This window comes from Panthera tigris, chromosome B2 (genome assembly GCF_018350195.1).
Source record: "Panthera tigris isolate Pti1 chromosome B2, P.tigris_Pti1_mat1.1, whole genome shotgun sequence".
NCBI classification, from domain to species: Eukaryota; Metazoa; Chordata; class Mammalia; order Carnivora; family Felidae; genus Panthera; species Panthera tigris.
In genome coordinates this window covers 140,899,623-140,915,762 of record NC_056664.1, presented here as the reverse complement: position 1 = coordinate 140,915,762, position 16,140 = coordinate 140,899,623, and the positions used below count along the sequence as shown (strand labels likewise).

Genomic DNA, 16,140 nt, shown 5'->3' with positions numbered 1-16,140 from the left:
TTCCTCTTTCCGCCTTTCATGCAAGGAACTGCAGAGGACCGTGAAGTTACTCTAGCTTCACGTGGGGGTTCCTGGGGGGTCAACTCTTAGGTGCTGCACGTGTATTTCAAATAGGACTCATTTCTAACCTGTGCTAGCTCTCTCCCCTTTCCACTGTGCCTTCCCTCCCCTGGGTCCCCAGGGCTGAGCCCTCCGAACTGGCTCTGACTCTCCCTCCTCCCTCCCAGCAGCACTGATTTGATTGCTTACCTGCTCAGCTGTCCCCTTATCACCCATCTCAATTCCGGGGGCCTTTCCCCTGCACACATCGCCTCACTCCTTCCTTGTGTTCCCTGCTGCAAATGAGTACTCTTAAGAACACAACAACCACAACAGAAAGGCTCTGGTGATGTCATTCACCTGCCAGAAATCTAAGCTGGTTCCCCAGCGTCCTGGGCAGGAAGGCTGACTGGTATACAATGCTGTCAGGGCCTTTCCCTTCCTGGGAGCAGTCACTCTTGACCCCCCGGCCCCCCCCAACCACGGCTTAGCTATCACGGCTCCCCTCCCGCTATGCCCGCCGTGTGTATGAGTCGAAAGTGCATCTGTGTGCTTGTACCGTTAGGGCGGAGGGCCTGCTGACTGGGAGCACGGCCGAGCTGCCGGAGCCCTGCAAACCCTGCTGAAGGAATCAATGAACACAAGCCCAGGTCTGGCCCTACAGATGGGCTGCTCTTCCCTGACACATGCTGCGTATCACCAGGCCCTGCTCAGGCTGTTGGCCCTGCCTGGGATCTCTCCCCTCCATGTCTCCAGTTTTAGGACTTCTTCCCCAATCTTTCCAAGCCCTATGCAAACGCTACCTGCCAAAGCCTTTCCTGATTTCCGTGCAAGATGCCCTTCTGGACCCTCACCCCCACCTCAAGCTCTCCATGATGTTTTATGCCACGTAAGACTTACTCTGCTTTTTAGAACTCAGAGTCATACACCAGGTCTCGGCACCGTCAGATGTTCATTGAGGAGATGAGTGAATCATTCTGTCCACCCTCGCTGCTCTGCCTGCCCCCTTTGATAGAATGTGCTTCAAAGGTCTGGGCCGGTGGTTCCTTCTTGACTTTGTAACCCGGGCAGAATTTGCACGGAGTGGGTATTGCGTCAAATGATCTTGGAAGAAACAGATGCCAAGTGGACCTCGTCCTTTGGAAACTGCCTGGCTGTGCGGAGAGAAGACCCAGTGCCTTTCTTCGTGGAAGAGACTCACCTTCCCTCTCTCCCTGGGGAAGGGGTTGGGGGGTGGCTCCTGAGAGTCCATAGCACCCAGCCACGCCACTGCCTCTGCTTCTCTGGGGCAGAGATGAGAGGGAGGAAGTGGCCTCAGGCCACTGGGGGGTAAAGAGGGAACCGGAAGGAAGGCTGGCCAGGGCATCCGAGGCCCGGGCAGCATCCTTAGCCTCCCTGATGTGAGCAGGGCTGCACTGTGGGCTGGGAAGGGACCTGCTAAGTGCCACCAGCGAGCCTACTGGCTCTACCCATCCGTCCTCCTCTCCTCCCCCTCCTCCTCCTCCTCTTCCCCCACCTCTTGGCTTTGCCGCACTCAAACAAGATGCCATCCTGTCCTTACTGACGGGTACCTCCCGCTTCTCATTGGCTGAGCTGCTTGATTCCTTTCTCCTGTGGTCCTGCTGGTGGGCTCGATGAAGAGCTTCTGGTATGTCAGGGTTTCTGTTGCTCCTGGCAGTGCTTCCGATAGATAAGGTGCCTCCATTGGTTGTTAAATAGCCTTTTGTGTTTCTGATCTCTCTCGTTTCATCAACGACATTGCTTTCAGTTGGATATTTCTCACAGTAAATCTGTGAGAAACCTTTGCCTGGACCCTGATTTCTCATCAAAATATTTTCATATCATGGTCAGGAGACCAGATTGGAGGCCACTGAAAAATTATAAATTTAAGTTATCCTCTTGCCCGAGAACAGTCAGCAGGTCATGTGCAGAGGCTACAATGGACTCCGGTCCTGTGCTCAGGCAGTTTGCCAGAAAACCTCCTCTTGTCTTAAGAGCTTGGTGCCGTATAGACTCTTGCCCCACAGAGACTGTAGGTCTGGAGAGGACGAGCTGTGAGCCACGCTGCCATCGGCCAGAGAGCAGTTGTCATGAGTGTGAAATGTCACGGATCAGTTTCATCCATCAGAAATCAACCACCTCCAAAGAGACTCCCAGGGCCTCAGCAGTGGAAGGAGGCTTGGAGGTCATAACATTATCTGATGCTAGAACCATGTAGGGAGGCATGGTCCGTCCTCTTTTTGACCACCCCTAGGGCCTGTGATCTCATCGCTTCCCCTGGCCATGCTGTTTCTGAGCTGCCCCAGTGGTGAGCACGTCTTTCTTAGTGAGCTGAAAGCTGTCCCTCAGAAGCACCTCCCTGGCCATCCCGGTGCCCCTTCCAGAGCCACACAGGTGTCCACAGGAAAGGCAGGAGCCCACAGTACCAAACAGGCATCCTGATAGGATCCGGCCTTACTCATCATATATACATTATCACTAGTAACCAGAACTCAGTATTTTTTCAAAAACACATCACAACCTCATAGAACCTGAAGCATACTTTTTCTTCTGGAATACAGATTCCTGATACATCATCAGACCTCAACACTTCTTTATAGACCCACTCGATAGAAGGAGGGATTCTTCTGCAAAGCATGTACTCAGAAAAGACGCTGTCAGCACAGAGAGCCTGTAAGTAGTCATACCGATTGGGGGAGGAGTGTTCGGTGGCACATGAAACAATTTCTGTTCTGTGGAATTAAAAAAAAAAACCCAGGACCTCACGTCTTAGTGTGGGTACGTCTGATGTTCCTGAAATTCTCCACTACTTCCAGAAAGAATAAAGATCGAAGTTGGGATTGCTGCTCAGACTGCCCCTATCCCTTCCCTGCCCATCTCTTCCCCATGGGCTTCTGTGCTGTCAGATTTCTCCGGAGTCCTGCTCTTGGTGCCTGATTTTCTCTGGGAGAGAAATGGGAGGGAGGGGGTTTATCAGACAATCTTTATATCAGCTGTGGTAGCTACCCTGGGATATTCTGGCTTCAGCTTTAGGTCACCTTTTAACAGGCAGGAGCTCAAAATGACAGTGGATCAAGAGGTGCCATAAAACCTGACCTCAGGAGAGGATACACACACACACACACACACACACACACACACACACCACATCACATATGTATATATAGATATATGCGTGTGTGTGGGTCTGTATACATATACACTAACCTGTTAATTTTTGTCTCCCACCTCTGTCCTAGAGTGACACAAAGGGAGGAAAGGGAAGGGAGGACAGACATAGACTCAGAGCTGAGCTGTACTGCTAGTGAGCTGCATGGACGGGTGTAAGAGGAAACCTCTCAAATCCACCTGTACTTGAGTGCCTGACTCCAGGGTACCTCCTCCCCAAAGGCCTGTGGGGCCAACAGAGCAGTGGCCTCCCTAGAGATGTCCTAATCTCTGGCAGCTCCGAATACATTACCGACATGGCACAAGGGAGCTGCAGACTGCAGGTCATGGACCCTGCGATGGGAAGATAATCCTGAATTCTCAGGGTGCAGCCACTCTTAAAAAACAGAGAGCTTTTCTGGCTGAGGTCAGAGAGATGGGCGGAAGGGAGGCGGGAGGGCTTCAAAGTGTGGGAGGGACCTGACCCACAATTGCTGGCTTAGAAGAGCAAGGAAGTCATGAATCAGAGAACAGAGCAAGGAGACGGGACCTCAGTCCTATGCCCTGGGAACTCGGTCAACCACCCGTATGAGCCTGAAAGAGGATTCTCTCTGGAGCCTCCGGACGAGAGTCCAGGCTGATACCTTGATTTCAGCACCGCGGGACCCAGAGCAGAAATGAGCCAAGCCTGCTGGACTTCCGACCCACAAAACTGCGAAACAGTAAATTTGTGTTGCTCTAAGCCTCTAAAATACAGCCTGGTACAAGCTGGAGCCTGTTACGAAAGGCTGTGGCCTGGAGGAGACAGGATGCCCCGCAGGCGTGTCTGGCCACTGTAAGGGGCTTGACTCGCATTCAGAGCCAGCTGTCGCCCCCACTGGCTCTGACTGGGCCACGTGGCTGCCAAGCTCCTGAACGTGGAGAACACGCCTGGTAACACCCACCAAGGGAAAACCTCCGCACCTAGAGGTGACAACACCATTTGGAAAGGCAGCGGCTGAGATGCTTGGGAGTTTTCACGACCTGGGCCCTCCCGAAAACTCTTGACCTCTACCTGAGGATGATATTTTGGGGGAAAACAAGCTAAAATCTGCTCTGAACCTAGTAGGGGCATTTCTCGCTTTCCTCTCCTTTCCATGCGAATAGCTTCTCCAGCAAAGTCAGCATGCTACCCTTTCTACCAGCAACGTTTGTCTGTTCCCCTTCCTGGGGAACACAGTGCTCTTGATTATACACACTATGGGCACAGCCAAATCATGAGAATGAGCAGACGTGTGTGCTCTAAAAGAAGGTTCTAGCAGAGCCCGCCCGTTGCACATATTGCCACAAAAAGAAGCTTCTATAAAATCGCTCCTGCCATGCGTGCAGATGATGCTTTGGTGTCGGGTGTTCTCGCTGATATCCCATATAATTGGTCTTGTCACCATAGCATGTCAAGTACGTAATGCTTGACTCTCGCAGGTCAAAAACTTGAGACACAAAAGCGTTAAAAGAAATGACCTCAGACTTCATTTAAAAGAAATGACCTCATTCATCGTGAGGCAGCAGGAATCCAGGACCCACAACCTGGTCCTTCCTTGTGACTCTTTCTGGGGTTGGGAGATGATAAGATCCACGAGCTGGGAGGCCTGTAGCAGGTGCCACGAAGACCCAACAGCACAAACCACACACAAGAGGTGCATGCTGTCTGCTAGAGAGGGGACCGCTGTGCCCAAAGGTGGCACCCAGGAGAGCCACATGGGGCAGGAGGGAGCCTGCAGGCCCCAAGGAATGGGGCAGCTGAAACCCCCCAGGTCTCAGGTGGGCTTTTGCCTCCCCTCCCCACCGAGTGGGGTCCCTGTCACTGATACCTCTCATTGTCTGAAGTGCTCCACATGCATTCTGCACAGACATCCAGGGGTCAGAATGGTCACAGGTGCCAGGGACAGAGGAGGGGAGGTGGCTCAGCTTGCCACACTCTCGAGGCTTCAGAAAGCATTCCAGCTGGCAGCCCAGACCTTGGTTCCGGTCTTAGGTGCATGTATTAAACTTAACATGACCAGCGTGTTTTCATGATGTAACCAACTTCCTGAAAGACAGATAAGCCTCTTCTTCTGGGAAGAAAAGACAAGGCTTGACTGTAAGATATGCCGAAGCAACAGGCCTTGAAAATAGAAGGGCATGGAGGAGATGATGGTGGAGGGTGTCACCCTGGTAGGACTGGGGACAGGGATGAAGAGAGACATTTCTCATGAGACCTGTTCTTAGCAGCCACAAACACTGAAAATTTCATTCTCAGGACCATCTTTCCTTCTGGATAACTTCTAGCTAACTCTTGCTTCCCAGATCCTTAATAGAAGACAGGACCCAAGCCCCCTTTGTATATCTTCCATATGTTGCCTGTCCCCCTTTTAAGAGATTAGTCGACTATAGGATCTGTACTTGCAACCAACGTTCTATGTTGCCTATGAACACAGAGGCACCAAAAAGGAGATACTTTATATTATGCAAATATCTATAAGACCACATTTGTTGTCAGTTCTATCTTAATAACACTACCACCACCCACACACCAGTTCCCAGGGACGTGAGCCAGCTTATCTTACTAACTAAATGCTGTACATGATACATACATCTTCATCAAGTTCTTCATTCATTGTTTAAGAATTCTCTACCGCAAGATGAAGATTACTTTTGGGAGTACTGAGAAGTTCAAGTCCAGTCTACTTGCTTATGTGAAGAAGAAAGGGAGCTGGGTCCCAGATGGAGCCAGGTCAATGGGTCCAGTGGGCCAGCGCTACAACAATGAATATGAAACTTAGGGGGATGGGTGAGGCGGGGAGCCCATTCGAGCGCATCATGGGTGAATATTTCTCTTTCAAGAAGTTCAAAATAAGCGTGGTACACGCCCATATATACTGTTTGGCAGGACGGGATTAATCTGAATGGCCTGAGATTGACCACCTTTAGTCCATTCAAGACTGCGAAAAGGTGGTCTGTTCCCGGAAATAATATAGGTCATCCAGACCGTCTGGAGGGGCGCCCAAGGAGATTCCCAGATGGAATCCATATAGAGGGTCAGAGGATTCCCATCTGGTGACTGCGTACCAAGAAGGCAACCCACACACAGGCATCCATAAATACACTGCAGGGACCACCTCCTGATCAAAATGAGGTGGACTGGACCTTGCAGTCCTCCTTCTACCCAAACCAACCTGACTTAACACATATCAATGCAGGTTCCTGGGGTGGGCAAGAATTTACACTTGGCTTTCTAGCTAAAGAGCGGTTTGATTTAAACACAGCTAAATGAGTCACTTTGAGGTTCAAGCATTCAGACACCACAACGCATGCAAGTGAATACGGGGAGTTTTTTGGAGGATTTACAGAAGGCAAGAAAGTACGAGTTCCGAGAAGAAAAGCCAGGGCACAGACGATGAGGTAGTTGAGGAGGTCAGTCCAATACTGAACACGGTAGCATTGTGAAAAACAGAACAACCAGAAAGGATATCTCGCAGGACTGTCCTTAAGAGCATTTAGGAATCCTGTCTGTTGTGAACCTGTGGGAAATGAAACCAAAATTTAGTATTCACACATTCACCTCCAGAAAAACAGCCTTTATGCGGAAAGCTCCCTCATCTACATGAACATAATAGGTGTCTAAAGATCAATTAAATAATTATATTTTGTTGTGCTACAGCACCAGCATACTGATCGGGGACTGAGATTCCACCACAGTTATTCAACCAGAAAATGGCAGATTCATAATTAGGCCCGACATCTGCAGGGTATTTTTTCAATAAAAGCAGATGGATGCCTGCGTCCTTTCCCATAAATTATAGTTCTGATTACTCCTTTGTTTTCCTCATTTTAATAGGAAAACAGAATACTGTATGCTATTTTTTCCTCTTCTTTTATGAAAGACTGTTTTTCCAAAGTTTGTTAACTTTTGACCTGGGGCATCCTATAAACCAGGCTGCGTACAAAAGACGTCTTTCTCTGCACCCAGAGTAAACAAACTCATAACGTTGGAGTTTATTACTGACTCCTTTAGGCTTGAAGACATTTTAACATGAATTGTGTGTGCAAAAAAAAATTTCTTTAGGGACTTGAGTAAAGATGTATCCGACAAGAAGCAGTTTTTATTGTACGTGTTGACATCATGGTTTTTAAACATAAATGCCCATGGGGGAGGAAGTCTTGGTGCTCCCATCTCGGAGTGGTGATGCTGGGTCCCTGCTGTGCTGCGTGAAGCCATGTGTTTTGGGGACATCATCTGGCCCGGGGCAGAGATGAGAGGCACAGGGAGGACAGACACTGTGTTATCTCTGCTGCGGCTGCAGGGGGCAGTTAGAGGCAGGGTCCTGGACCCCTCTGTGTAGGAGGGAAGGCTGAGGGTGGGGTGGCTCCAAATTCATCCTTGAGGCCCCATTTCCTCCCTCTGTGCTGTGTTCCCCACAGTCCACTGCGGAGGCACAAGGATGTGCCAAAGAGCAGGAAAATGAAGAAGGAGAGCTTAAGGCTTCTTCTTCCATCTCCGCTAGGCCAGTGGGGCAAAGCCAGCACGTGGGCTGGGCAGATCCTAGAGAAAACACCATCTTGAGGCAAAAGGAAGACCCTAAAAGAAATGACTTCTCTTTCCCTATTGACCCCAAACTGGCTTGCTTTTCCAAACCTTCCCTTCTCAACAAGGAAGTCCAGCCATCAGGTTCCCCAGAATCTTTGCTACAACAGGATTCTCCCCCAACCTCCCTTCGGAGCCCCATTACCTGGCAGGGAGAACTCAGGTGACAGTGCTCTGCCTTTGCCAATGTTTTCATAATCTTAGGGGATCATGGGAGTCACGTAAAAATCTGCCCTTCCTTAGAGCATGGAGTGCCAAGCCAAGTTGGGGGCGGGTGGGGTTGTTCAGGGGGATTTCTTGGGGGGTATAGAACAAGGGGAGAGAATAATCTTTATTTGCTTTTGTTCAACACACTCGGGTAATTTGCAAGCAGGTAAATTCTGAACGCTTTTTTTTTGTGGAGAATGGGATTAACAATATTTAAAGCATAAACTACAGCAAACTCCATTTTCTCCCATCTAAGTACTAACCAGGCCAGACCCTGCTTAGCTTCCCAGATCAGCGCGTTCAGGGTGGTATGGTCGTAGACCAGCAAACTCTATTTGGCTGGATCTGGGGTGAGTAAACCTTTAGGGAAGACGAAAGTGAAATGTACCTCACTGTGGTGGGTGTACCCAAATGTACACCACCCTCCTGTCAGGTGGCCAGCTTCACAGTGTGTGTGTGAGTGTGTGTTCCCAGAGTTCACGTGTGCAGGTGAGCAAGCGAAAACTGGCCCTTGATACCCAGATGTAAGGGCAAGGCCATAAATACACTTCAGTAATACACATATGAAAGCATTCTGAAGTTGCTAAAGATGATATAAAAATGTCAAGTTTGAATACTATTTTTTAGGTCATAAATGTGCTGCAACTATCAGCACTTATTTCTTCTCGAGTTGTGTAAACCACAGTTTCTTGTCTCTGGTTCTTTTGCCTATTAATAAGCAGATAGGACCCTGGCTACATTTTTGCCATTTTCAACTCTGCAAATAGAGAGCAAAGGGCCACCATTAACACCCTTCCCAGGTAGGGTGGAAAAGACCTCTAATAAACCTTAATTCTCTTCTTGGGATCCCACCCAAGTTATGGCTCTCAAGCATAGATTACAAACTTGGGTCACATTCAGATGAAGGGATTTCAGCCAAAAAGAATGGGACCTACGTTTTAAAATGCCATGAAAACTTAGGAGATTCCACGTAAGGTCCAATCATGACCGATGTTTCCATGCGAAATTTTCTATGCCCTCCCTACCTTGGGCTGCACCAAACCCGACCCAAAGAGCAGCAGGGGATATGCATTTCCAACTTCAGCCTGGGCACATGTCGTCTGTGGTATCAGTGCTGCTGCCCGGGGAAGAAAGTGGGCTTGTGTTCATACAGTGAGGGACACATTGCAGGAGGAAGCTTTGCACTTGCTAACGGATGGCTGTACTTCAGGAATGTGGACCAGAGGCAACGCTGGTCTCTCATGTTGCTAATGGGCACTGTAATGGAAGTTAAAGGCTTAAGTTTATAGTTCAAAGCCAATTAACTTCCTTCTCATCACTCCCTGTTGTTGGAAAGTGGATAACCAAGAGAGCAAAGAAATTCAAAGTCATGACCTTCAGAATGGGAAATGAGAAACGTCATTTGCTTAGGCAAATACACATTAAAATCGTTAATATCCCAATCTCAGTTTTAATAATGTTGCTTCCTTCATATGCCAGGGATTTACTAATGTTTAGCAGGTAACTGAAAATCTTTTCAACTGTATATTTTTAATGTGTGTGTGTGTGTGTGTGTGTGTGTGTGTGTGTGTGTGTTAGAAAACCCAGTCTTCAGCCTCAGACATTGTTTTCTAGGGATGGTGACTGTTCTCACTTAAGCCAGTATCATGTTAAAAACAAACAAAACTACTATTTGATGGTTATCATTGCAGCCCATTATCCTTTGTGCAAAATGTGGGAATGATTCTTTCAGGGAATCCCTTAGCAAAAGAGAAAGTGAGGTCACTAAGGTTGCAGCAGGGGCAAGTGTATCAAGGAAAAAGTCTTATAAGTGAAAGACAGCCTGATCTGGGGCGTTCAGGCAGCTGTGGCTGGAAGGATCAGGAATGGGGAGTAGAAGGAACAAGGGAGAGAGGGCAGGGAGAAGGGCAGCCGGGGAGGTCAAGGAGGGTGACAGGGAGGGAGGGGTGACAGGGGTGGAGGAAAGGAGGGGAGGGCAGGGGAGGAGAAAGGGGAGAAACACAAAAGGGGGCAGGCTGGAAGTGAGGAGAGGCCCAGGAAGAGGGGAAAGAGAAGAAAGAGAAAGTCCGAAATGATCAAAATATTAAATCAAAATTAAATCCAAAAACCAAAGTCAGGCAAATGGTTACATACGTAATCTGATTTCGCCAGCATACTTACGAAGAATGACGTGGGTGATAACGAATGCAAGTATAAAGACTGTCAGAAAAGACAGAGATAAAATAAACATATAAAAAAATCTGTAGTTTCTTTTCCCCACACAGTTGCCTACCCAGGGACAGTGGTGATCAAACCGTTCTGAAATGAGAGGCAGAAAAAAAAAATACGGAAATCAGTTAATAAAATGTCTTTTTACTTGACGGAAACTCTCCCTGCTACCCAATACTCTGACGAAGCAGCTGGTCCTTGAACGGTGTGGGGGCACACGGCCGAAAACCCCATCTAACTCTGACCCCCCAGAAACTTAACCGTAATAGCCCACGGTCGACTGGAAGCCTTAGCGATCACCTACACAGTCGATCAACACATATTTTATACATTCTATGCACTATATGCTGTATTCGTACAATAAAGTGAGCTAGCGGAAAGAAAATGTCATACAGAAAATCAGAAGGAAAAGAAAATACATTCACGGTGCTGTGCTGTGTTTATGGGGAAATACCCACGTATAAGCGGCCCCATGGAGTTCCAGCCTGTGTTGTTCAAAACCCTACCACACTGTGCATTTCCAAATCCACTGCTCAGAGAAATGCTTAACATGCAGACAGTTGAAGCACAGAATCATTCTTTCAACGGAACTTAGCTGGTTTGAAAGCACAAGGAACATGCATCCTTTTCACACAACAACTTGAAGAAACAGGCGCTCAAGTTCTCGTGACAATTAGAAAAGGGACGATTTCCCTGTTTTGTACCAGCAGGCTTTTTAGGTTCACAGAACAGCCTTCCCTCAGGATGGCTATTAAGTGCTGGGCTGGGCAGGGCCTGGGCTCGGCCCCTCGCTTGCGCGCATGTCTGTGCGTGCACACGTGTGTGTCTGTGCGTGGGACCGAGTGAGCACCTCTCTCGTCACGTGTTTGCGTGCGTGCTTGCGTGTGGGCATGCACGTGTGGTACTGAGTGACACGTCTCTCGTCAGCGGCTGTAGACGGAGGTCCCTGTCCAGGGGGCCTGTCCCAGGACAGAGGGATTGTCTCTTGTTCTCTCCTCCCATGACAACGGTCTCCCAAGGAAATGCCTCCACTCTTTCAATAGTTGCAGGAAAATTGGTATTTTAAAAACCGTGGTCTTCACGCGCACGGTAAGACACTGCGTCTTTCAGTCCACAGTTCTCAGCTAAGTTACCTGTGAAACGGAGATGCTTTTATAGAGTCCTTGTGGGGTTAAGTAATGTCTGGGAAAGCCTTTTTACAAAGTACACAGTGTTTTGTGGTTTGTTAAGAGAAGTCACATACCTTGATACCTCTGGCCTTGAGCCATTTTAGGAGGAAAATGATGCTGCCCTAATTTACAGGGGAGCCAACGGAGGCCTAGAGAGAGGGAAGGCTGCTCGTGTGGGGCCACACAGCTCAGAATCAGTAGAGCTAGAACCCGAGGGCACCCCACAAGTGCCCAAGTGCTGGGACTGGGCACTTCCACACCGTCACCCCCGGTTCCCTACATATAGACCCGTGTCTTCTCACCTCGGGAATTTCACACAACGTCTGAAATGAGGTTGTGACTCGTCCTTCCCCCTGCAAGTAATGGCCAAGTGCTTCTCTTTTCTCTACTCCTCGGCTGGTTTTCCATCCAAAGGACTATCCAGAGTGCCCTCCTAACACACCCTGATCTGACCGCCTGCTGCCAGGGGGGCCGAAAACACCAGGGGGGATGAGTTAGCTTTCTACACGGGGTCTTTCCCAAGCTTAACTTCTATTCAATTTTCATATTTTAAATCCCTATGTGTGTTTTATTTATTTATTTGTTTGTTTATTTTAATGTGGATCCATTCTGTTTGGGGGGGGAGGGGCAGAGAGAGAGGGGGAGACACAGAACGCAAAGCACAGAATCTGAGCTGTCGGCACAGAGCCCGATGCAGGGCTCAAACCCACAAACCCACACGACCTGAGCCGAAGTCAGACGCTTAACATTTTAAAAACACACACAGAGAGGTGCACATCAGGTGTGACCATGTAAGTAAACCGACCAAAGTCAGGCAAGGCGGTGTTGCCTTTCTTTCTGGTCACCTGTCACAAATCACTCATCTTCTATTTTATGTTTCCTACAAGCTTGCTTCTTGAGAAGGGTGCAAGGACACCTGGGGACAGTGGTGGCAGAGGAGCCCTAAGAGTCATGCTTGTCTGCCAGTGGTGCGAACGACAAACAGCCAGTCTGAGCAGGGGACCCGGAGAGAAATTTCAGACCTCACTGGTCTGGTGACAGCCCGATGGCCTGTCACCAGAGGCTGGCACGTGAGGTAAGTAATGCCTGTTGCTGGACCACATCATGTGATGACACGTGTCGCCAAGCCACACAGCTGGAAAAGTGAACTCTTGTGTAAAAACAACCTCAGTTCTCCCAAGTCACTGGTCTATGCGGGCTGTACCGGAGACATCTACACAAAGAAGGGCAAAAAGAGAGAAAAAAATCTGAACCAGTGAGATTTTCCCAAGACTTTGTGCCATTTCAAGAAGCCTCTTCTTTATCCATGGGCACAGAAAATGGGAATGAGAATTGGAGGCTTGGGGGCACAGGAGCACATGTTAGGTCAGAATCTCTGACCCCAGCTACGAAAGCTGATCTCCAAATCCAAAATATGTGGATTCAACCTCTTCACTCAAGCAAAAGTCGCCTATCAGCACAGAAGACACTAAGGCTTGGGAGGTGTCATTAACACTGTGGACACCCCCGTCGAAGTACAAGGGTCTTGGCCACCCACTATTGACCATGGCTGTGGGGGTGGACGGTTGTTTTGTTTTTCGCTTAGAAAGTTTACTAGCGGCTGAGGGAGGCAGACCCACTGGAGAAGTGAAGACGGTAGATGGTGTGCATGAGACCCTTGCTCATGGGGTCTGGGAGGCTTCTTGCAAAACCAGTCATGTCTCAGGAATGGTGTGAATGCCTGGTGGCCTGGCAGTCTTGAGCTGGAAGCAGTTTCCACTTGGAAACTTGTCTTACTGAAAACTTTCTAGGCTAACAAAAATCCCACTGAAATGTAGGCTCCCCGTGAAATTCTTTTATTGAACGTTTTCCACGTCCTTCTTGGTGTGTGTTGAATACACGGCGGTAAATGAGCCTCCAAGACTCGGTGGGCATCTCTGTCCAATGGCCGCTGCGCCGTGCCATGCCCTCCACCATGCCCTCCTCCCATCCCCTTGCTCAGTTTCACTCTCTGCCTGACTTCTGGCGGTGGGCTGCACCCTGGGCTCAGCTTGGGCCTCTCCTCTCCTCTGTGGATTCTCTACCACTGTGAATTCTCTTTCTCCCAACGTTCAACTGCCAACCAAAATGGCCACGCACTGCCTTCGACAGGTCCTGTCAGCTCTACCCCCACGTTTATTCAAAATCATCTATTTTTTGTTCGTGTTTGCCAACGCTACTCTAGGCCTTTGATGAATATTTGTCAAATGACTGAATAAGCCCTCATACTGCCAAAAGGACATCCAAGCCAGCAAGCGTGTTGCCCAATGTCACACAGTTCACGAGTACCAAGGCTGGGAAGAAGCCCTGCTCTGCCTCCAGGATCCTGGCTCCGACATGCACGCTGCCTTTCTTGAGTATTTTTCCTGCGCCCAGCACCGCGTCAAGTGCTAGGAAGGAAAACACCACCACCGCCCCATGGCTTCAAGGCGTTCCTTATCTTATCTGATGGGTTGCTTTGTTTTCAGCCTCCAGATACCCCTCAGACTCTGGGAATGAACTCCTAACAGAGAAAACCCAACTGAATGTCTACCTCAATCTGTTCTCTCACCAATGTTGGCAAGCGCACAGTCTCTCTTTATGGGTCAAGGATAAAAGCAGGACAAGAGGTGTCACCCCAGCCCGCGTGGCTCTGCTCTGAGCGCACTCGCCCTAGCTCAGAGTGGAAGGAGCTCAGCGGGGGCCTGGGGGTGTTCCGAGTGGGGAGGCTTCTGTTACTCAGTTTCCAGGGGAGAAGAGCAGACAAGAGTTGGGGACAGGCTGAGATGGGACAAGAGGAAGTGGCCACAGCTGTGCACGACGTGCTCCCGGGGACCTGGATGAAGCAGTAATTGGCCGAGAGGGAGAACATCTGGAGGAGGAGAGGGGGACCCAGCAGCTGGAAAGCTACTTGCAAGAATCTGCAACATTGGAGACATTTTGAATGACTATCATTAGAGGTCATCTCGTGGATTTTCCACGTGGAAAAACTAAACGGGTGTCCTATGTACTGGCGGTGGAGTGGGGGGTGCTGTGGGAGATTCTTTAAAAAAAACGCTTTGGACTTTCTGCCACATCCCTTGATTCTGAGGTCCGGACCCAGCCAGAAGGGAGTGGCCTCTACACTGCTACGTTTCTGGAGAGTTCCTTTAAAAAGCACTAGGAGCTATTCCCTGGGCTATGCTATGCTGTTTTGTGGGTCTGTGCTCAGTCTTGCCGCACACAGGAACAGCTTCAGAGGTGGGGAATGGAACACAGGGGCAGGGCAGGGTGCTGATAAACCTGGAAGGTTCTGTAAAGTAACTGGAGATCCGAGTAGCCAGCGGGGGCGCCCTGCCCACAGCCCTGTTAGCACCACACCACCCTGTGTGGATCTGTTCTCCCCTCCCCCTGGTGAGCCTTGCGGTAAGAGACAATTTCTGGCCACCCGAATTGCCTGGCAGACACTCAACAAACATGCACCAAGCCAAGGAAGAGATGCCTTTAATCGCTTTTGGTAGGTTTCTGGGTAGTCGCTGCTCCTGGTGGCCAGGAACAGACACTGAAAATGCTGGTCAAGGAGAAGATCGCTGGGGAGCCAACCAGAGGAAAAGGCAGGGTCTGTGAAATTTGAATGAGTTCAGAGAAGGCTGAGGGTTGGAAGCTGTTGACCAGAGGTTAAAAGCACCCGCTGGATACTTCTTAGTGTCAATCAACTCATGGCAAGAAGTGGCCTCTACACTAACAGTGGGAGGCAGACGTGGTTTTATGAAAAGCTCCACAGGATGCCACAGGGAGACCCAGATGCTATGTTTGGGATGCAAGCCGACTTCACAAAGTCACCTGCCCTGAGATCTAAGTGGGGAAAGAAGGTTCCATTAAAATGGCCAGTGGGGGCACACTTTAGAAAAGTCTTCTTTTGTTAACCCCAAAGTCAAAATAATAATGACCATATTATGATTATGATTATCAATTTTAAACAGAGAGAGCAGGGGAGAGCGGTAGAGGAAGAGAGACAGAATCTCAAGCAGGCTCCACACTCAGCGAGGAGCCCAACGGGGGGCTCAATCTCATGACCCTGGAATCATGACCTGAGCCGAAATCAAGAGTTGGACGCTCAACTGATTGAGTCACCCAGGCACCCCAACAATAATATTATTAATGATGATTAAAGGTACCATTCACTGACTGCCTGTTACATGATTATGTATTTTATTATTTCATCGTCTGTCATCTGTCCTGGACAACAGCCCCAGAGTAGCCCCAGGTGCTATGCCCACACCTTACAGACCAGGGAATCACCACGAAAAGTGAGGGACTACCCATCAGGGGCCACAGATTCTGAGCAGAGACTATGCCTCAGCCCCGACCAGAGGAAGATTTGGGGGAGAAATGGAGTATGAAAAAGACCCTTAAAAAAAGGAAAATAGAAGCATTAAAATTGTACCAGGACAGAAAAGTCCCCTGAAATATTAAAGAAAAAATATTTGCCAAAGCTGTGTTTGAAGGTTGCCAGAGAAAGGAATACAATGCTTGAAACATTAAGAATTTAAAATCTCCTAAAAGTCAGGCTCTACTACAGGCCCTCAAGAACGGGATCCAGAGATAGAGAAAAATCATACCCTCAGGCCAGGCAGCAGCGGACCCAAAAAGTCTGCATTTTCCAGACAGTGGTCCTGGGCTCTAGGTGGGCCACATCTCAGCTTGGTCAGGAGAAGGGAAATAACAAGCCTAACTTCCTTCTCCAGCAGTGTCTCGAGAATCGTGTGAAATAATAGATGTAACTATGCA

At 49.1% G+C, this 16,140-nt stretch overlaps 1 protein-coding gene across 4 annotated transcripts in view; it reads right to left on the bottom strand.

Moving 5' to 3' along the window:
- LOC102972920 (palmitoyltransferase ZDHHC14) overlaps positions 1-16,140 on the bottom strand; it is a 532,612-nt gene that overhangs the window by 274,179 nt on the left and 242,293 nt on the right. For all 4 annotated transcript variants that reach the window (XM_042987395.1, XM_042987404.1, XM_042987405.1 and 1 more), the window contains 2 exons: positions 10,157-10,294; positions 6,677-6,725 (listed from right to left, as the gene is read on the bottom strand). In XM_042987395.1, coding sequence (XP_042843329.1) covers positions 6,677-6,725; positions 10,157-10,294 — 187 coding nt within the window. The remainder of the gene's footprint in view (positions 1-6,676; positions 6,726-10,156; positions 10,295-16,140) is intronic.